Source organism: Microchirus variegatus, assembly GCF_963457635.1.
Source record: "Microchirus variegatus genome assembly, chromosome: 6".
Classification (NCBI taxonomy): Eukaryota; Metazoa; Chordata; class Actinopteri; order Pleuronectiformes; family Soleidae; genus Microchirus; species Microchirus variegatus.
In genome coordinates this window covers 12,125,156-12,148,351 of record NC_139807.1, presented here as the reverse complement: position 1 = coordinate 12,148,351, position 23,196 = coordinate 12,125,156, and the positions used below count along the sequence as shown (strand labels likewise).

The 23,196-nt window shown below is 41.5% G+C and overlaps 1 protein-coding gene across 1 annotated transcript; it reads left to right on the top strand.

The window, feature by feature from the left end:
- Positions 1-201: 201 nt before the first annotated feature.
- On the top strand, positions 202-22,034 carry LOC310928812 (protocadherin Fat 4-like; the record flags this gene model as incomplete). The annotated part of the gene is made up of 6 exons (XM_083891463.1): positions 202-2,482; positions 5,034-6,365; positions 9,038-10,470; positions 11,507-13,850; positions 16,542-17,873; positions 20,548-22,034. 6 exons carry the CDS (start codon positions 202-204, stop codon positions 22,032-22,034), a joined length of 10,209 nt encoding a protein of 3,402 aa, XP_083747589.1.
- Positions 22,035-23,196: the final 1,162 nt, after the last annotated feature.

Genomic DNA, 23,196 nt, shown 5'->3' with positions numbered 1-23,196 from the left:
GTATTTTACATTGGAAAATAGAGAGAGACATTCAGCAGTTGCGAGAGGTGACGGCACAGTGAGATTTCTTTGTTCAGTGATGTAAGAAAAGTGCCGCCATACTGGGACCATATACGTGGATTTACAGATTAGAATTAATACCTTGTATGAAGAAACGCAGGACCCATTTTTTTTTTCTTCACCGACGTGTCGACCGTAATGATGGGATGGCAAGTACCGTTGTTTGTCTTGGGAGTCTTTCTCGGTGCCGTGTGCGGGCAGGTCAGTTACTCCATTCCGGAGGAAATGGCAAAAGGAGCTGTAATAGGCAATATAGCCCACGATTTAGGTTTAGGTGCGGATAGACTGAGATCTGGTAAAGCTCGGATTTACACTGGTGATACTGAAGAATACATTGAGCTGAGGAGAGAAAGAGGAGTCCTCCTTATTAAAGATAGAATAGACAGAGAGTCGCTCTGCGGTCAAACAATGCCCTGTGCGCTCAATTTTCAAATGATTCTAGAAAATCCGATGGAGTTTTACACGGTGACTGTTGAAATTACCGATGTAAACGATAATCCTCCCACGTTTGAGAGGGATGTGATGAAATATGAAATTAGCGAGTCAGCTCTTACTGGAGCTCGTTTCGTCTTAGAAAAAGCCATAGACGACGATGTTGGTGTAAACGGGCTGAGCAGCTACGCCCTAAAACCCAGTGATAATTTCGCTCTAAAAACCACCGGCCGAGTAGATGGCAGCAAACACGTCGAGATGGTTTTACAGAAACCTTTAGACCGGGAAAAAGATGAGCATATATCATTAATACTGACCGCTGTGGATGGAGGTGAACCACAGCTCTCAGGGACAATGCAGATTCTCATAACAGTGTTAGACGCAAATGATAATCCTCCCGTTTGTTCAAAATCAGAATACAGAGCCTCAGTGACAGAGAACGCTCCTGTTGGCACTGTAATAAGTACGGTGACGGCAACTGACATAGATAAAGGTAATAATGGGAAAGTTAAATACACTATTTCAAAATCTGGAGCAGCAAGTATATTTGAAATAGATGCAGAAAATGGAATATTGACCTTAATGGGAAATGTAGATTACGAGAAAAGGAGACTTTATGAACTAGACGTTCAGGTGTCTGATCAGGGAGGATTATCCGATGCGTGTAAAATATTTGTGGACGTTATAGACACAAATGATAACCCTCCGTCCATTAAAATAATGTCTAAATCAAACACTGTATCAGAGAATTTGAACCCGGGAACTGTTGTGACAATGCTAAATGTGCAAGATCCAGACTCAAATGAAAACGGCAAAGTCATGTGTGTTTTAAACGAAAATATTCCCTTTGCTATTAAATCAACAACAAACAATTTCTTTACAGTAGTCACAGACAGTGAATTAGACAGAGAGATGGCGTCTGAGTATAATATAACAGTGACGTGCTCTGATGAGGGAGTGCCCTCCCTCTCCAGCAGCGTCACTCTCACCTTACAGATCTCTGATGTGAATGACAACGCGCCTGTCTTTGAGAGGAGCTCATATGAGGCCTACATTGTAGAAAACAACACACCAGGTCTCTCTATATTCACAGTGAAAGCCAGAGACGCTGACTGGAACCAGAATGCCCGTGTTTCTTACATACTGGAGGACTCCTCTGTTAACGGAGTGCCAGTCTCCTCATATGTGTCCGTTAGTGCTGATAGTGGAGTCATACATGCAGTGCGCTCTTTTGACTACGAGCAGATCAAAGATTTCCACTTCCGCGTCAAAGCTCAGGATGGAGGTTCTCCTCCACTCAGTAGTAACGTGACTGTGAAAATACTGATCCAGGACCAGAACGACAACCCCCCTCAGGTTCTGTACCCAGTCCAGACTGGTGGCTCTGTGGTGGGTGAGATGGTGCCTCGTTCAGCAGATGTGGGCTATCTGGTCTCTAAAGTGGTGGCTGTTGATGTGGACTCTGGACAGAATGCCTGGCTCTCCTATAAACTCCAGAAAGCCACAGACAGGGCGCTGTTTGAAGTGGGTTTACAGAATGGAGAAATAAGAACTATCCGCCAAGTGACTGATAAAGATCCCGTGAATCAGAAACTGACTGTTATAGTGGAGGACAACGGACAGCCCTCTCGTTCAGCTACAGTCATTGTTAACGTGGCGGTGGCGGACAGCTTCTCTGAAGTGCTGTCGGAGTTCACTGACTTTAAACAGGACAAGGAGTACAATGACAACCTGACTTTTTACTTAGTGTTGGCTCTGGCTGTAGTTTCCTTCCTCTTCATCACGTGTTTAGTCGTTATTATCTCAGTGAAAATCTACAGATGGAGACAGTCTCGCGTCCTTTATCACTCCAATCTCCCTGTGATTCCATATTATCCACCACGTTACTCAGACACTTTGGGGGGAACAGGGACTCTCCAACACGTGTACAATTACGAGGTGTGCAGGACGACTGACTCCAGAAAGAGTGACTGTAGGTTCGGCAGAGCTGGTAGTCAGAACGTGCTGATAATGGACCCCAGTTCTACAGGGACGATGCAGCGGATACATAGTGAAAAGAGCATCCTGGATGAACCAGACTCTCCACTTGAGGTTAGGAAACCATTTTTCTCAAACCTAATTCGCCTGTGTGTCTGCTTTGTGATACCTAAATTTCAGCACCTTGGACAGAGGCAGTACATGTTATTTTTTCTTTCCTATCTTTCTAGAATCCTTGATGCAGTATCACTCAACGTTTAATCCCTTTTTTAATATTGGCTGTGGGGTAATGTTTAGTAAATTTCATGTCTACAACACTCACACATTGTAATTATATTATCATCAATGCCATAGAATCGTTGCACTGATTTGTTGCTTTCAGTAGAGTTCTTGACCAGGTATGAATACCAACATGTAATCTCACAGTGTTTCTGTTCAGCACCATGGAGAGCGACACATGTCATCACTGACGCCTGTATAGCTGTGAATGTAGCATTTCAGCACCTTAGATAGTGACATTTATGACGCCACTCTTTTGCTTCTCCTTGTTTATGTTATTCAGTATCTTTTCATCCAGTGTGCTTGTTCTGTTTACTTTTCTGAAAACAAATATTTGTCTATCATAATTTAAGTCAGTTTTCACTCATGTGTCTATGGATACAGCGTTGTTGTCGCTGGAGATTCAAACTAATATGACAAAGTAAAACTGTAAACTGCTTGAAAGCAGCGACCTCTATGACCAGGATATGATGGTTTTCATCTTGTTGCTAACCCTTTCTGACTGACATTTGGCAGAGGAATGAATGATGGTTTTATGCAGTGATACATGTCCAACTCTTAGGACTTTTGTTGACCAGAGTGTTGATGGATAGGAGTGAATTGTGGCAGCACCTCCCTGCATTTATCCTCAATATTAATTCCGAGAGGACATGAAGGAGAAGAACAGAAATTTACAATCTGGAGAATATTGAATACAAGATGAGGAAAGTGATTCACCCTGTTGGAGTTGACAATTTCAAGATCTTAGATTGATGCTGACATTAAGTTGGTGATGGATATACTACTTGTAGTAAACATTGTTTACCATGGTCCAGCCATTCTAGTAAATCTTACATTTTCTGCTGTTCCTTTTTTAATGCTGTGTGTATTTTTTATCACAAACTGGATATTTGATCAATCAAATCTAGACCTGATACACACCAGCATGCAGCGGTTTGAATGGTCTGACTGACGTGCGCATATTTAAGAAAAACAAATGAAAAAAGTGTAGGTTTACATTCACTTCCTCCTCTTTGATTTTCGTTGGTATTGTGTAGTTATATAGTATGAACTCTTAGGGACGCTGTTGACCACAGTGGTGATGACTTAGAACTGGGCTGCAGCAGCACCTCCCATGTAACGTCGACATCATTCAGAGAGAACACGACGGGCAACAAACGGACGATCACGGCTGTGGATATTTCCTGAAAAAGAGATTTTCTTCCGAAATGATCGCTTCAAGATTCTTTATATGAATGATGATTTAGCATTCGACATTGGAGTCTAAGAGTGAACTGTTTTGTGGAATATTACAAGTCTGTACAGCTTCACAGAGGAAAAGGCGGATTGAACAATGAATCGGCAAGTACTGTTTATCTGTCTCCATGTTCTCCACTCGGTGGTCGCTCAGATCAGCTACACGATTCCCGAGGAAATGACAAAAGGATCTCTGGTGGGAAATATAGCACAAGATCTGGGTTTGGAGATAAAGCGTTTGATATCGGGTAAAGCTAAAATCTATACGAGGAACACCGACGAGTACATCGAGCTGAACAGAGAAAGAGGAGTCCTCCTCGTCAAAGAAAGAATCGACAGGGAGGCGCTGTGTACAGAGACGACGCTTTGTGCTTTACATTTTCAGATTCTTTTAGAGAATCCGATGGAATTTTACAGTGTTACAGTCCAGATCACAGATGTCAATGATAATGCGCCGACATTTGAACAAAGAGAAATGACATTTAAAATTAGCGAGTCAGCGATTACAGGGGCGAAATTTATGCTGGAAAGGGCCGTGGATCTTGATGTGGGAATGAATGGAATTCATAAATACGAATTAAAACCAACAGTTAATTTTGCTCTAAAAGTCCACAATAACGCTGATGGGAAAAAACATGTTGAGATGGTGCTACAGAAACCTTTAGACAGAGAGAAGGAAGAGCAGATATCTCTGGTGTTAACAGCTGTAGATGGAGGAGAGCCGCAGATGTCAGGAACAATGCTGATTGTTATTACAGTTTTAGACGCTAATGATAACGCCCCTGTTTTTACACAGTCTACATACAAGACTACAGTTACTGAGAATTCACCTAAAGGAACAGTTGTGGCCACTGTTACTGCCACAGATGCAGATCAAGGCTCTAATGGTAAAATAACATATTCATTCACAAATACACTAGATGATGTCCGGAAATTATTTGAGGTAAATCAGGAAAACGGGGGAATTATCTTAATGGCAAATATTGACTTTGAAAAATCAAGAAACTTCGAAATAAATTTATTGGCTAGTGATCACGGAGGACTTACAGATTCTTGCAAATTAATTGTCGATGTACAAGATGTTAATGACAACAAGCCTGAAATTAACATCATGTCAAAGTCAAACGTTATTTCAGAGGATGCTAAAATGAATACAGTCGTTACTATGATTAATATCGAGGACAAGGATTCTGGAGAAAATGGCAAAGTTCTATGTTTGATCAACGAAAATGTGCCATTTGTTTTGCAAACATCAACAAATAATTTCTATAGTTTAGTAACAGACAGTGAATTAGACAGAGAAAGAGCCTCTGAGTACAATATAACAGTGACGTGCTCTGATGAGGGAGTGCCCTCCCTCTCCAGCAGCGTCACTCTCACCTTACAGATCTCTGATGTGAATGACAACGCGCCTGTCTTTGAGAGGAGCTCATATGAGGCCTACATTGTAGAAAACAACACACCAGGTCTCTCTATATTCACAGTGAAAGCCAGAGACGCTGACTGGAACCAGAATGCCCGTGTTTCTTACATACTGGAGGACTCCTCTGTTAACGGAGTGCCAGTCTCCTCGTATGTGTCCGTTAGTGCTGATAGTGGAGTCATACATGCAGTGCGCTCTTTTGACTACGAGCAGATCAAAGATTTCCACTTCCGCGTCAAAGCTCAGGATGGAGGTTCTCCTCCACTCAGTAGTAACGTGACTGTGAAAATACTGATCCAGGACCAGAACGACAACCCCCCTCAGGTTCTGTACCCAGTCCAGACTGGTGGCTCTGTGGTGGGTGAGATGGTGCCTCGTTCAGCAGATGTGGGCTATCTGGTCTCTAAAGTGGTGGCTGTTGATGTGGACTCTGGACAGAATGCCTGGCTCTCCTATAAACTCCAGAAAGCCACAGACAGGGCGCTGTTTGAAGTGGGCTTACAGAATGGAGAAATAAGAACTATCCGCCAAGTGACTGATAAAGATCCTGTGAACCAAAAACTGACTGTTATAGTGGAGGACAACGGACAGCCCTCTCGTTCAGCTACAGTCATTGTTAACGTGGCGGTGGCGGACAGCTTCTCTGAAGTGCTGTCAGAGTTCACTGACTTTAAACAGGACAAGGAATATAATGACAACCTGACTTTTTACTTAGTGTTGGCTCTGGCTGTAGTTTCCTTCCTCTTCATCACGTGTTTAGTGGTTATTATCTCAGTGAAAATCTACAGATGGAGACAGTCTCGCGTCCTTTATCACTCCAATCTCCCTGTGATTCCATATTATCCACCACGTTACTCAGACACTTTGGGGGGAACAGGGACTCTCCAACACGTGTACAATTACGAGGTGTGCAGGACGACTGACTCCAGAAAGAGTGACTGTAAGTTCGGCAGAGCTGGTAGTCAGAACGTGCTGATAATGGACCCCAGTTCTACAGGGACGATGCAGCGGATACAGAGTGAAAAGAACATCCTGGATGAACCAGACTCTCCTCTTGAGGTTAGGAAACCATTTTTCTCAAACCTATTTCGCCTGTGTGTCTGCTTTGTGATACCTAAATTTCAGCACCGCGGACAGAGGCAGTACATGTTATTTTTTCTTTCCTATCTTTCTCTCATAGTTTGAAAAGAGAATCCTTGATGCAGTATCACTCAACGTTTAATCCCTTTTTTAATATAGGCTGTGGGGTAATGTTTAGTAAATTTCATGTCTACAACACTCACACATTGTAATTATATTATCATCAATGCCATAGAATCGTTGCACTGATTTGTTGCTTCCAGTAGAGTTCTTGACCAGGTATGAATACCAACATGTAATCTCACAGTGTTTCTGTTCAGCACCATGGAGAGCGACACATGTCATCACTGACGCTTGTATAGCTGTGAATGAAACAGCCAACTCGTCTGTAAATTCACTATCCAAAAAAGTTCTGGCAATTTAATATTTTATCTTGCTATACATTTTCCTCTCAAACAACAAAACTATATGTTGGTCCCTGTGTTATTTGTAGCATTTCAGCACCTTAGATAGTGACATTTATGACGCCACTCTTTTGGTTCTCCTTGTTTATGTTATTCAGTATCATTTCATCCTGTGTGCTTGTTCTGTTTACTTTTCTGAAAACAAATATTTGTCTATCATACTTTAAGTCAGTTTTCACTCATATGTCTATGGATACAGCGTTGTTGTCGCTGGAGATTCAAACTAATATGACAAAGTAAAACTATAAACTGCTTTGAAGCAGCGACCTCTATGACCAGCATATGATGGTTTTCATCTTGTTGCTAAACCTTACTGACTAACATTTGTCAGAGGAATGAATGATGGTTTTATGCAGTGATACACGTCAAACTCTTAGGGCCGTTGTTGACCAGAGTGTTGATGGATAGGAGTGAGTTGTGGCAGCACCTCCCTGCATTTATCCTCAATATTATTCCGAGAGGACAAGAAGGAGAAGAAAAACGTTTGCAATCTGGAGAATATCGAACACAATATGAGGAAAGTTATTCAGCCTGTTGGAGTTGACAATTTCAAGATCTAAGACTGACTCTGAAATTTATTTCAAAATGGATAAGCTACTTGTAAACATTGTTTACCATGGTCCAGCCTTTCCAGTAAATCTTACTGTTCCTTTTAGAATGTTCTGTATATGATTTATCACAAACAGGACATTTCATCAATCTAATCTACACCTGATACACATCTACATGCAGCGGTTTTAATGGTCTGAATGAAGTCCACATATTTAAGAAAAACAAATGAAAAAAGTGTAGGTTTACATTCACTTCCTCCACTTTGATTTTCCTTGGTATTGTGTAGTTATATAGTATGAACTCTTAGGGACGCTGTTGAACACAGTGTTGATGACTTAGAACTGGGCTGCAGCAGCACCTCCCATGTAACGTCGACATCATTCAGAGAGAACACGACGGGCAACAAACGGACGATCACGGTTGTGGATATTTACTGAAAAATAGATTTTCTTCCGAAATGATCGCTTCAAGATACTTTTTATGAATGATGATTTAGCATTCGACATTGGAGTCTAAGAGTGGTCTGTTTTGTGGAATATTACAAGTCTGTGCAGCTTCACAGAGGAAAAGGCGGATTGAACAATGAATCGGCAAGTACTGTTTATCTGTCTCCATGTTCTCCACTCGGTGGTCGCTCAGATCAGCTACACGATTCCCGAGGAAATGACAAAAGGATCTCTGGTGGGAAATATAGCACAAGATCTGGGTTTGGAGATAAAGCGTTTGATATCGGGTAAAGCTAAAATCTATACGAGGAACACCGACGAGTACATCGAGCTGAACAGAGAAAGAGGAGTCCTCCTCGTCAAAGAAAGAATCGACAGAGAGGCGCTGTGTACAGAGACGACGCTTTGTGCTTTACATTTTCAGATTCTTTTAGAGAATCCGATGGAATTTTACAGTGTTACAGTCCAGATCACAGATGTTAATGATAATGCACCGACATTTGAACAAAGAGAAATGACATTTAAAATTAGCGAGTCAGCGATTACAGGGGCGAAATTTCAATTGGAAATGGCTGTGGATCTTGACGCAGGAATTAATGGAGTTCATAAATACGAATTAAAACCAACAGATAATTTTGCTCTAAAAGTCCACAATAACGCAGATGGAAACAAAAATGTAGAGATGGTGCTACAGAAACCTTTAGACAGAGAGAAGCAGGAGCAGATATCTCTGGTGTTAACAGCTGTAGATGGAGGAGAGCCGCAGATGTCAGGAACAATGCTGATTGTTATTACAGTTTTAGACATTAATGACAATGCCCCTGTTTTTACACAATCTACATACAAGGCTACAGTTACTGAGAATTCACCTAAAGGAACAGTTGTGGCCACTGTTACTGCCGAAGATGTAGATCAAGGCTCTAATGGTAAAATAACATATTCGATTATAAACACGTTGGAAAACATAAGAAAACTTTTTGATGTAAATCAAGAAAACGGGGAAATTATCTTAATGGCAAATATTGACTTTGAGAAGTCAAGAAACTTCCAAATAAATGTATTGGCTAGTGACCACGGAGGACTCACAGATTCTTGCAAATTAATTGTCGATGTACAAGATGTAAATGACAACAAGCCTGATATTATCATCATGTCAAAGTCAAATGTTATTTCAGAGGATGCCAAAATGAATACAGTTGTTACAATGATTAACATCGATGACAAAGATTCTGGAGAAAATGGCGAAGTTCAATGTTTTATCAACGAAAACGTGCCATTCGTTTTGCAAACATCAACAAATAATTTCTATAGTTTAGTAACAGACAGTGAATTAGACAGAGAAAGAGCCTCTGAGTATAATATAACAGTGACGTGCTCTGATGAGGGAGTGCCCTCCCTCTCCAGCAGCGTCACTCTCACCTTACAGATCTCTGATGTGAATGACAACGCGCCTGTCTTTGAGAGGAGCTCATATGAGGCCTATATTGTAGAAAACAACACACCAGGTCTCTCTATATTCACAGTGAAAGCCAGAGACGCTGACTGGAACCAGAATGCCCGTGTTTCTTACATACTGGAGGACTCCTCTGTTAACGGAGTGCCAGTCTCCTCATATGTGTCCGTTAGTGCTGATAGTGGAGTCATACATGCAGTGCGCTCTTTTGACTACGAGCAGATCAAAGATTTCCACTTCCACGTCAAAGCTCAGGATGGAGGTTCTCCTCCACTCAGTAGTAATGTGACTGTGAAAATACTGATCCAGGACCAGAACGACAACCCCCCTCAGGTTCTGTACCCAGTCCAGACTGGTGGCTCTGTGGTGGGTGAGATGGTGCCTCGTTCAGCAGATGTGGGCTATCTGGTCTCTAAAGTGGTGGCTGTTGATGTGGACTCTGGACAGAATGCCTGGCTCTCCTACAAACTCCAGAAAGCCACAGACAGGGCGCTGTTTGAAGTGGGCTTACAGAATGGAGAAATAAGAACTATCCGCCAAGTGACTGATAAAGATCCTGTGAACCAAAAACTGACTGTTATAGTGGAGGACAACGGACAGCCCTCTCGTTCAGCTACAGTCATTGTTAACGTGGCGGTGGCGGACAGCTTCTCTGAAGTGCTGTCGGAGTTCACTGACTTTAAACAGGACAAGGAGTACAATGACAACCTGACTTTTTACTTAGTGTTGGCTCTGGCTGTAGTTTCCTTCCTCTTCATCACGTGTTTAGTGGTTATTATCTCAGTGAAAATCTACAGATGGAGACAGTCTCGCGTCCTTTATCACTCCAATCTCCCTGTGATTCCATATTATCCACCACGTTACTCAGACACTTTGGGGGGAACAGGGACTCTCCAACACGTGTACAATTACGAGGTGTGCAGGACGACTGACTCCAGAAAGAGTGACTGTAAGTTCGGCAGAGCTGGTAGTCAGAACGTGCTGATAATGGACCCCAGTTCTACAGGGACGATGCAGCGGATACAGAGTGAAAAGAACATCCTGGATGAACCTGACTCTCCTCTAGAGGTTAGTCATGTCGGTTGTTGCACCTGTAATATATTTTCTTACAGTGTTTCGTTGATAGCAAGTGGTGGACAACTCTACAAATCAATATGTAGATCAGACACTGTTATTCAAAAACAACAACAAATATATACCTGACATTCTTTAAGACAACTCACTTTTATTCAGGCCTTTAAAAAAAAAAGCGTTGTTTTTTTGTAAAACTGTACACCGTTGTAGTCTGCACTACCATTTTTGAGACAGAGTGGTCATATCTTGTCTATTGTTGTACATTTCTTTGTTTTATTATCTTACTGAGAGAGACACACATGGCGTGTGAGAGATATATCTATATTTAATTCCTAACTTGCTTTCTATATAAATATAATTTTTGAACAGATTGTAACTATTTGCTGGATACTGTTTAACTCGTTTTTGTATATTTTATAAACGTCAGTGACAATGGTATATTTTTGTCTTCACCTTGTTACGTGAAGTTACATATATGGTAATAGTTGGACAAGCCTTTTTCGTATCAGCACCTTGGATAGCAACAATTCTGGCTTAGTTTTTTGGTCCATTTTTTCATCATTGCTGTGGAGATTCTTTTCCCCCCCATGTAATCTCCATGGATGTATTTTCATTCCTTCTCTCGGCTATGGTTCAAGGACTCAGCATGTTCAGCTATAGATTCAAACTAAAGTGACAAGTATAGAGCCAGGAACTGATTTGAAGCTGCGACGACTCTGATCATGATGTGTTTGTCACCTTGGTCATATTTGAAGTCAAACTTTGCTCATAGTCAGACAGTGAAGTAATTCATAATGGTTTTCTGCAGTAATGCACATTGAACTCTAAGGGCCGCTGTTGACCAGAGTGTTGATGACTGGGAGTGGGTTGTAGCAGCACCTCCCATGTATCCTCGACATAATCAGAGAGGACACGACATAAAAGAACTAACACTCGGAATCTGAAGAATATTCGATGAAAAGGGGGAACGGTTCAGTCTGTTGGATTTTACTATTTCAAGTTGGAAGACTGACTCTGATATTGATTCCAGTTTATCGAAGAAATAATCTTTCATTTTGGAATATCACTGAGATTACACTCGGGTGGAACAATGGAGGAACAGACGCTGTTGTTTTTCTCTCTTCTATCCGTCGGCTGCGTCTTTGGGCAAATCAGCTACACAATACCAGAGGAAATGGCCAAAGGATCTCTAGTGGGTAATATAGCACAAGATTTGGGTTTACAAACCAACCGTCTCGTATCTGGTAAAGCTCGGATTTATACCCGTGAAACTGGTGAGTACATCGAGCTGAACAGAGAAAGAGGAGTCCTCCTCGTCAAAGAAAGGATCGACAGAGAGGCGCTCTGCAGACAGACGACGCCATGCGCTTTACATTTTCAGATTATTTTAGAGAATCCGATGGAATTTTACACGGTAACAGTGCAGATTATTGATATTAACGATAATGCACCGACCTTCAAAAGAAGTGAAATTAATTTCAAAATTAGCGAGTCAGCTATCACGGGGTCAAAATTTTTGCTGGAAGGTGCTGTGGATCTTGATGTAGGAATCAACGATCTGAAAAGATACGAATTAAAGCCGACAGATAATTTTGTTCTGAAGGTGCCCAATGACGCTGCTGGAAACCAAAATGTAGAGATGGTGTTAAAGAAGCCTTTAGATAGAGAAAAGCAAGAGCAGATATCTCTGGTGTTAACAGCTGTAGATGGAGGAGAGCCGCAGATGTCAGGAACAATGCTGATTGTTATTACAGTTTTAGACGCTAATGATAACGCCCCTGTTTTTACACAGTCTACATACAAGGCTACAGTTACTGAGAATTCACCTAAAGGAACAGTTGTGGCCACTGTTACTGCCACAGATGCAGATCAAGGCTCTAATGGCAAAATAACATATTCCATCGCAAATACATTAAATAATGACATCGTTTTTGAAGTAAACGAGGAAAACGGGGAAGTCTCTTTAATCGGAAACGTTGACTTTGAAGAGTCTAGAACTTATCAAATTAACTTCCTTGCCAGTGATGACGGAGGTCTTACTGATTCTTGTAAATTAATTGTGGAAGTTCAAGATGTAAATGACAACAAACCTGAAATTAACATCATGTCAAAGTCAAATGTAATTTCAGAGAATGCTAAACTTAATACAGTCGTGACAATGATTAATGTCGAGGACAGGGATTCTGGAGAAAATGGCAAAGTTCAATGTTTTATTACTGAAAATGTGCCATTTATTTTGCAATCATCAACTAACAATTTCTTTAGTTTAGTGACAGACAGTGAATTAGACAGAGAAAGAGCATCTGAGTATAATATAACAGTGACGTGCTCTGATGAGGGAGTGCCCTCCCTCTCCAGCAGCGTCACTCTCACCTTACAGATCTCTGATGTGAATGACAACGCGCCTGTCTTTGAGAGGAGCTCATATGAGGCCTACATTGTAGAAAACAACACACCAGGTCTCTCTATATTCACAGTGAAAGCCAGAGACGCTGACTGGAACCAGAATGCCCGTGTTTCTTACATACTGGAGGACTCCTCTGTTAACGGAGTGCCAGTCTCCTCATATGTGTCCGTTAGTGCTGATAGTGGAGTCATACATGCAGTGCGCTCTTTTGACTACGAGCAGATCAAAGATTTCCACTTCCGCGTCAAAGCTCAGGATGGAGGTTCTCCTCCACTCAGTAGTAATGTGACTGTGAAAATACTGATCCAGGACCAGAATGACAACCCCCCTCAGGTTCTGTACCCAGTCCAGACTGGTGGCCCTGTGGTGGGTGAGATGGTGCCTCGTTCAGCAGATGCGGGCTATCTGGTCTCTAAAGTGGTGGCTGTTGATGTGGACTCTGGACAGAATGCCTGGCTCTCCTATAAACTCCAGAAAGCCACAGACAGGGCGCTGTTTGAAGTGGGCTTACAGAATGGAGAAATAAGAACTATCCGCCAAGTGACTGATAAAGATCCTGTGAACCAAAAACTGACTGTTATAGTGGAGGACAATGGACAGCCCTCTCGTTCAGCTACAGTCATTGTTAACGTGGCGGTGGCTGACAGCTTCTCTGAAGTGCTGTCAGAGTTCACTGTCTTTAAACAGGACAAGGAGTACAATGACAACCTGACTTTTTACTTAGTGTTGGCTCTGGCTGTAGTTTCCTTCCTCTTCATCACGTGTTTAGTGGTTATTATCTCAGTGAAAATCTACAGATGGAGACAGTCTCGCGTCCTGTATCACTCCAATCTCCCTGTGATTCCATATTATCCACCACGTTACTCTGACACTTTGGGGGGAACAGGGACTCTCCAACACGTGTACAATTACGAGGTGTGCAGGACGACTGACTCCAGAAAGAGTGACTGTAGGTTCGGCAGAGCTGGTAGTCAGAACGTGCTGATAATGGACCCCAGTTCTACAGGGACGATGCAGCGGATACAGAGTGAAAAGAGCATCCTGGATGAACCAGACTCTCCTCTGGAGGTTAGGAAAATATTTTTCTCAAACCTGATTTGCCTGTGTGTGTCTGCTTTGTGATACCTACATTTCAGCACCTCGGACAGAGGCAGTACATGTTATTTTTTCTTTCCTATCTTTCTCTCATAGTTTGAAAAGAGAATCCTTGATGCAGTATCTCTCAACATTTAATCCCTTTTTTAATATTGGCTGTGGGTTAATGTTTAGTAAATTTCATGTCTACAACACTCACACATTCTAATTATATCATCATCAATGCCATAGAATCGTTGCACTCATTTGTTGCTTCCAGTAGAATTCTTGACCAGGTATGAAGACCAACATGCAATCTCACAGTGTTTCTGTTCAGCACCATGGAGAGCGACACATGTCATCACTGAAGCTATAGAATGAAACAGCCAGCTCATCTGTAAATTCAGTATCCAAACATGTTCTTCCCAAAATAGTCACTCTCCTTCACTGGCAATTTAATATTTTATATTGTTATATCTTGCATTTTCCTCTCAAACAACGAAACTATTTGTTGGTCCCAGTGTTATTTGTAGCATTTCAGCACCTCAGATAGTGACATTTTGACTCCGCTGTTTTGTTTCTCATTGTTTACGTTTTTCAGTGTCTTTTCATCTTACCTGCTTGTTCTGTTTACTTTTCTGAAAACAAATGTTTGTCTCTCATACTTTAAGTCAGTTTTTCGCTCATGTGTCTATATGGATACAGCGTTGTTGTCGCTGGAGATTCAAACTAATGTGACAAAGTCAAACTGTAAACTGCTTGGAAGCAGCGACCTCTATGACCAGGATGATGGTTTTAATCTTGTTGCTAAACCTTTCTAACTGACATTTGGCAGAGGAATGAATGATGGTTTTATGCAGTGATTCACGTTGAACTCTTAGGGCTGTTGTTGACCAGAGTGTTGATGGATAGGAATGAGTTGTGGCAGCACCGCCGTATATTTATCCTCAATATTATTCCGATAGGACAAGGAGCAGAAGAAAAACGTTTGCAATCTGGAGAATATCGAACACAAGAAGAGGAAAGTGATTCAGTCTGTTGGAGATGACAATTTCCAGATCTAAGACTGATTCTGAAATTTATTTTAAAATGGAAAAGCTACTTGTAGTAAACATTGTTTACCATGGTCCAGCCTTTCCAGCAAATCTTACTGTTCTGCTGTTCCTTTTGGAATGTTCTGTATATGATATATCACAAACTGGATATTTGATCAATCGAATCTAGACCTGATACACATCTGCATGCAGCGGTTTGAATGGTCTGACAACTGCACTTTTTTTAAGTGTGGGTTTACATTCACTTCCTCCTCTTTGGTTTTCGTTGGTATTGTGTAGTTATATAGTATGAACTCTTAGGGACGCTGTTGACCACAGTGTTGATGACTTAGAACTGGGCTGCAGCAGCACCTCCCATGTAACGTCGACATCATTCAGAGAGAACACGAAGGGCAACAAACGGACGATCACGGCTCTGGATATTAACTGAAAAAGAGATTTTCACTCGAAATAATCGCTTCCAGATACTTTATATGAATGATGATTTAGCATTTTCGACATTGGAGTCTAAGAGTGATCTGTTTTGTGGAATATTACGAGTCTGTGCAGCTTCACAGAGGAAAAGGCGGATTGAACAATGAATCGGCAAGTACTGTTTATCTGTCTCCATGTTCTCCACTCGGTGGTCGCTCAGATCAGCTACACGATTCCCGAGGAAATGACAAAAGGATCTCTGGTGGGAAATATAGCACAAGATCTGGGTTTGGAGATAAAGCGTTTGATATCGGGTAAAGCTAAAATCTATACGAGGAACACCGACGAGTACATCGAGCTGAACAGAGAAAGAGGAGTCCTCCTCGTCAAAGAAAGAATCGACAGGGAGGCGCTGTGTACAGAGACGACGCTTTGTGCTTTACATTTTCAGATTCTTTTAGAGAATCCGATGGAATTTTACAGTGTTACAGTCCAGATCACAGATGTCAATGATAATGCGCCGACATTTGAACAAAGAGAAATGACATTTAAAATTAGCGAGTCAGCGATTACAGGGGCGAAATTTCTACTGGAAATGGCTGTAGATCTTGATGTAGGAATGAATGGAGTTCATAAATACGAACTAAAACCAACAGATAATTTCGCTTTGAAAGTCCACAATAACGCTGATGGAAACAAAAACGTAGAGATGGTGCTACAGAAACCTTTAGACAGAGAGAAGGAAGAGCAGATATCTCTGGTGTTAACAGCTGTAGATGGAGGAGAGCCGCAGATGTCAGGAACAATGCTGATTGTTATTACAGTTTTAGACAATAATGACAATGCGCCTGTTTTTACACAGTCTACATACAAAACTACACTTACTGAGAATTCACCGAAAGGAACAGTTGTGGCCACTGTTACTGCCACAGATGCAGATCAAGGCTCGAATGCTAAAATAATATATTCAATCGCAAATAGATTGGAAAACATTAGGAAAATGTTTGAGGTAAATCAAGAAAACGGGGAAATTATCTTAATGGCAAATATTGACTTTGAGAAATCAAGAAACTTCGTAATAAATTTATTGGCTAGTGACCACGGAGGACTCACAGATTCTTGCAAATTAATTGTCGATGTACAAGATATGAATGACAACAAGCCTGAAATTAATATAATGTCAAAGTCAAATGTTATTTCAGAGGATGCTAAAGTTAATACAGTCGTAACAATGATTAATATCGATGACAGGGATTCTGGAGAAAATGGCAAAGTTCAATGTTTTATCAACGAAAACGTGCCATTTGTTTTGCAAACATCAACAAATAATTTCTATAGTTTAGTGACGGACAGTGAATTAGACAGAGAGAGAGCCTCAGAGTATAATATAACAGTGACGTGCTCTGATGAGGGAGTGCCCTCCCTCTCCAGCAGCGTCACTCTCACCTTACAGATCTCTGATGTGAATGACAACGCGCCTGTCTTTGAGAGGAGCTCATATGAGGCCTACATTGTAGAAAACAACACACCAGGTCTCTCTATATTCACAGTGAAAGCCAGAGACGCTGACTGGAACCAGAATGCCCGTGTTTCTTACATACTGGAGGACTCCTCTGTTAACGGAGTGCCAGTCTCCTCATATGTGTCCGTTAGTGCTGATAGTGGAGTCATACATGCAGTGCGCTCTTTTGACTACGAGCAGATCAAAGATTTCCACTTCCGCGTCAAAGCTCAGGATGGAGGTTCTCCTCCACTCAGTAGTAACGTGACTGTGAAAATACTGATCCAGGACCAGAACGACAACCCCCCTCAGGTTCTGTACCCAGTCCAGACTGGTGGCTCTGTGGTGGGTGAGATGGTGCCTCGTTCAGCAGATGTGGGCTATCTGGTCTCTAAAGTGGTGGCTGTTGATGTGGACTCTGGACAGAATGCCTGGCTCTCCTACAAACTCCAGAAAGCCACAGACAGGGCGCTGTTTGAAGTGGGCTTACAGAATGGAGAAATAAGAACTATCCGCCAAGTGACTGATAAAGATCCTGTGAACCAAAAACTGACTGTTATAGTGGAGGACAACGGACAGCCCTCTCGTTCAGCTACAGTCATTGTTAACGTGGCGGTGGCGGACAGCTTCTCTGAAGTGCTGTCGGAGTTCACTGACTTTAAACAGGACAAGGAGTACAATGACAACCTGACTTTTTACTTAGTGTTGGCTCTGGCTGTAGTTTCCTTCCTCTTCATCACGTGTTTAGTGGTTATTATCTCAGTGAAAATCTACAGATGGAGACAGTCTCGCGTCCTTTATCACTCCAATCTCCCTGTGATTCCATATTATCCACCACGTTACTCCGACACTTTGGGGGGAACAGGGACTCTCCAACACGTGTACAATTACGAGGTGTGCAGGACGACTGACTCCAGAAAGAGTGACTGTAAGTTCGGCAGAGCTGGTAGTCAGAACGTGCTGATAATGGACCCCAGTTCTACAGGGACGATGCAGCGGATACAGAGTGAAAAGAACATCCTGGATGAACCAGACTCTCCTCTTGAGGTTAGGAAAACATTTTTCTCAAACCTGATTTTCCTGTGTGTGTCTGCTTTGTGATACCTTAATTTCAGCACCTCTGACAGAGGCAGTACATGTTATTTTTTCTTTCCTATCTTTCTCTCATAGTTTGAAAAGAGAATCCTTCATGCACTATCTCTCGACGTTTAATCCATTTTTTAATATAGGCTGTGGGGTAATGTTTAGTAAATTTCATGTCTACAACACTCACACATTGTAATTATATTATCATCAATGCCATAGAATAGTTGCACTGATTTGTTGCTTCCAGTAGAGTTCTTGACCAGGTATGAATACCAACATGTAATCTCACAGTGTTTCTGTTCAGCACCATGGAGAGCGACACATGTCATCACTGACGCTTGTATAGCTGTGAATGAAACAGCCAGCTCATCTGTAAATTCACTATCCAAACAAGTTCTGGCAATTTAATATTTTATCTTGCTATACATTTTCCTCTCAAACAACAAAACTATATGTTGGTCCCTGTGTTATTTGTAGCATTTCAGCACCTCAGATAGTGACATTTATGACGCCACTGTTTTGCTTCTCCTTGTTTATGTTATTCGGTATCTTTTCGTCCAGTGTGCTTGTTCTGTTTACTTTTCTGAAAACAAATATTTGTCTATCATACTTTAAGTCAGTTTTCACTCGTATGTCTATGAATACAGCGTCGTTGTCGCTGGAGATTCAAACTAATATGACAAAGTAAAACTATAAAATGCATGAAATCAGCGACCTCTATGACCAGCATATGATGGTTTTCATCTTGTTGCTAAACCTTTCTGACTGACATTTGTCAGAGGAATGAATGATGGTTTTATTCAGTGATACACGTCGAACTCATAGGGCCGTTGTTGACCAGAGTGTTGAGGGATAGGAGTGAGTTGTGGCAGCACCTCCCTGCATTTATCCTCAATATTATTCTGAGAGGACAAAAAGGAGAAGAAAAACGTTTGCAATCTGGAGAGTATCGAACACAATATGAGGAAAGTTATTCAGTCTGTTGGAGTTGACAATTTCAAGATCTAAGACTGACTCTGAAATTTATTTCAAAATGGATAAGCTACTTGTAAACATTGTTTACCATGGTCCAGCCTTTCCAGTAAATCTTACTGTTCCTTTTAGAATGTTTTGTATATGATTTATCACAAACAGGACATTTGATCAATCTAATCTACACCTGATACACATCTACATGCAGCGGTTTTAATGGTCTGAATGAAGTCCACATATTTAAGAAAAACAAATGAAAAAAGTGTAGGTTTACATTCACTTCCTCCTCTTTGATTTTCGTTGGTATTGTGTAGTTTTATAGTATGAACTCTTAGGGACGCTGTTGACCACAGTGTTGATGACTTAGAACTGGGCTGCAGCAGCACCTCCCATGTAACGTCGACATCATTCAGAGAGAACACGACGGGCAACAAACGGACGATCACGGTTGTGGATATTTACTAAAAAAGAGATTTTCTTCCGAAATGATCGCTTCCAGATTTTTTATATGGATGATGATTTAAAATTCGACATTGGAGTCTAAGAGTGATCTGTTTTGTGGAATATTACGAGTCTGTGCAGCTTCACAGAGGAAAAGGCGGATTGAACAATGAATCGGCAAGTACTGTTTATCTGTCTCCATGTTCTCCACTCGGTGGTCGCTCAGATCAGCTACACGATTCCCGAGGAAATGACAAAAGGATCTCTGGTGGGAAATATAGCACAAGATCTGGGTTTGGAGATAAAGCGTTTGATATCGGGTAAAGCTAAAATCTATACGAGGAACACCGACGAGTACATCGAGCTGAACAGAGAAAGAGGAGTCCTCCTCGTCAAAGAAAGAATCGACAGGGAGGCGCTGTGTACAGAGACGACGCTTTGTGCTTTACATTTTCAGATTCTTTTAGAGAATCCGATGGAATTTTACAGTGTTACAGTCCAGATCACAGATGTCAATGATAATGCGCCGACATTTGAACAAAGAGAAATGACATTTAAAATTAGCGAGGCAGCGATTATAGGAGCGAAATTTCTACTGGAAAGGGCTGTGGATCTTGATGTAGGAATTAATGGAGTTCGTAAATACGAATTAAAACCAACAGATAATTTTGCTCTGAAAGTCCACAATAACGCTGATGGAAACAAGAATGTAGAGATGGTGCTACAGAAACCTTTAGACAGAGAGAAGCAGGAGCAGATATCTCTGGTGTTAACAGCTGTAGATGGAGGAGAGCCGCAGATGTCAGGAACAATGCTGATTGTTATTACAGTTTTAGACGCTAATGATAACGCCCCTGTTTTTACACAGTCTACATACAAGGCTACAGTTACTGAGAATTCACCTAAAGGAACAGTTGTGGCTACTGTTACTGCCACAGATGCAGATCAAGGCTCTAATGGCAAAATAACATATTTAATTGCAGATAGATTGGAAAACATTAGGAAACTGTTTCAGGTAAATCAGGAAAACGGTGAAATCATGTTAATGGAAAATACTGACTTCGAGAAATCAAGAAACTTCGAAATAAATTTATTGGCGAGTGACCACGGAGGGTTTACAGATTCTTGCAAATTAATTGTTGATGTACAAGATGTAAATGACAACAAGCCTGAAATTAACATCATGTCAAAGTCTAACGTTATTTCAGAGGATGCCAAAGTTAATACAGTCGTTACAATGATTAATATCGAGGACAAGGATTCTGGAGAAAATGGCAAAGTTCAATGTTTTATCAACGAAAACGTACCATTCGTTTTGCAAACATCAACAAATAATTTCTATAGTTTAGTCACATACAGTGAATTAGACAGAGAAAGAGCCTCAGAGTATAATATAACAGTGACGTGCTCTGATGAGGGAGTGCCCTCCCTCTCCAGCAGCGTCACTCTCACCTTACAGATCTCTGATGTGAATGACAACGCGCCTGTCTTTGAGAGGAGCTCATATGAGGCCTATATTGTAGAAAACAACACACCAGGTCTCTCTATATTCACAGTGAAAGCCAGAGACGCTGACTGGAACCAGAATGCCCGTGTTTCTTACATACTGGAGGACTCCTCTGTTAACGGAGTGCCAGTCTCCTCATATGTGTCCGTTAGTGCTGATAGTGGAGTCATACATGCAGTGCGCTCTTTTGACTACGAGCAGATCAAAGATTTCCACTTCCGCGTCAAAGCTCAGGATGGAGGTTCTCCTCCACTCAGTAGTAACGTGACTGTGAAAATACTGATCCAGGACCAGAACGACAACCCCCCTCAGGTTCTGTACCCAGTCCAGACTGGTGGCTCTGTGGTGGGTGAGATGGTGCCTCGTTCAGCAGATGTGGGCTATCTGGTCTCTAAAGTGGTGGCTGTTGATGTGGACTCTGGACAGAATGCCTGGCTCTCCTATAAACTCCAGAAAGCCACAGACAGGGCGCTGTTTGAAGTGGGCTTACAGAATGGAGAAATAAGAACTATTCGCCAAGTGACTGATAAAGATCCCGTGAATCAGAAACTGACTGTTATAGTGGAGGACAATGGGCAGCCCTCTCGTTCAGCTACAGTCATTGTTAACGTGGCGGTGGCGGACAGCTTCTCTGAAGTGCTGTCGGAGTTCACTGACTTTAAACAGGACAAGGAGTACAATGACAACCTGACTTTTTACTTAGTGTTGGCTCTGGCTGTAGTTTCCTTCCTCTTCATCACGTGTTTAGTGGTTATTATCTCAGTGAAAATCTACAGATGGAGACAGTCTCGTGTCCTGTATCACTCCAATCTCCCTGTGATTCCATATTATCCACCACGTTACTCAGACACTTTGGGTGGGACAGGGACTCTCCAACACGTGTACAATTACGAGGTGTGCAGGACGACTGACTCCAGAAAGAGTGACTGTAAGTTCGGCAGAGCTGGTAGTCAGAACGTGCTGATAATGGACCCCAGTTCTACAGGGACGATGCAGCGGATACAGAGTGAAAAGAGCATCCTGGATGAACCAGACTCTCCTCTTGAGGTTAGGAAAACATTTTTCTCAAACCTGATTTGCCTGTGTGTGTCTGCTTTGTGATACCTTAATTTCAGCACCTCGGACAGAGGCAGTACATGTTATTTTTTCTTTCCTATATTTCTCTCATAGTTTGAAAAGAGAATCCTTCATGCACTATCTCTCGACGTTTAATCCCTTTTTTAATATTGGCTGTGGGGTATTGTTTAGTAAATTTCATGTCTACAACACTCACACATTGTAATTATATTATCATCAATGCCATAGAATAGTTGCACTGATTTGTTGCTTCCAGTAGAATTCTTGACCAGTTATGAATACCAACATGTAATCTCACAGTGTTTCTGTTCAGCACCATGGAGAGCGACACATGTCATCACTGACGCTTGTATAGCTGTGAATGAAACAGCCAACTCGTCTGTAAATTCACTATCCAAACAAGTTCTGGCAATTTAACATTTTATCTTGCTATAAATTTTCCTCTCAAACAACAAAACTATATGTTGGTCCCTGTGTTATTTGTAGCATTTCAGCACATCAGATAGTGACATTTATGACGCCACTGTTTTGCTTCTCCTTGTTTATGTTATTCGGTATCTTTTCGTCCAGTGTGCTTGTTCTGTTTACTTTTCTGAAAACAAACATTTGTCTATCATACTTTAAGTCAGTTTTCACTCATATGTCTATGGATACAGCGTTGTTGTCGCTGGAGATTCAAACTAATATGACAAAGTAAAACTATAAACAGCTTCAAATCAGCGACCTCTATGACCAGCATATGATGGTTTTCATCTTGTTGCTAAACCTTTCTGACTGATATTTGGTAGAGGAATGAATGATGGTTTTATTCAGTGATACACGTCGAACTCATAGGGCCGTTGTTGACCAGAGTGTTGAGGGATAGGAGTGAGTTGTGGCAGCACCTCCCTGCATTTATCCTCAATATTATTCCCGAGAGGACAAGAAGGAGAAGAAAAACGTTTGCAATCTGGAGAATATCGAACACAATATGAGGAAAGTTATTCAGTCTGTTGGAGTTGACAATTTCAAGATCTAAGACTGACTCTGAAATTTATTTCAAAATGGATAAGCTACTTGTAAACATTGTTTACCATGGTCCAGCCTTTCCAGTAAATCTTACTGTTCCTTTTAGAATGTTCTGTATATGATTTATCACAAACAGGACATTTGATCAATCTAATCTACACCTGATACACATCTACAT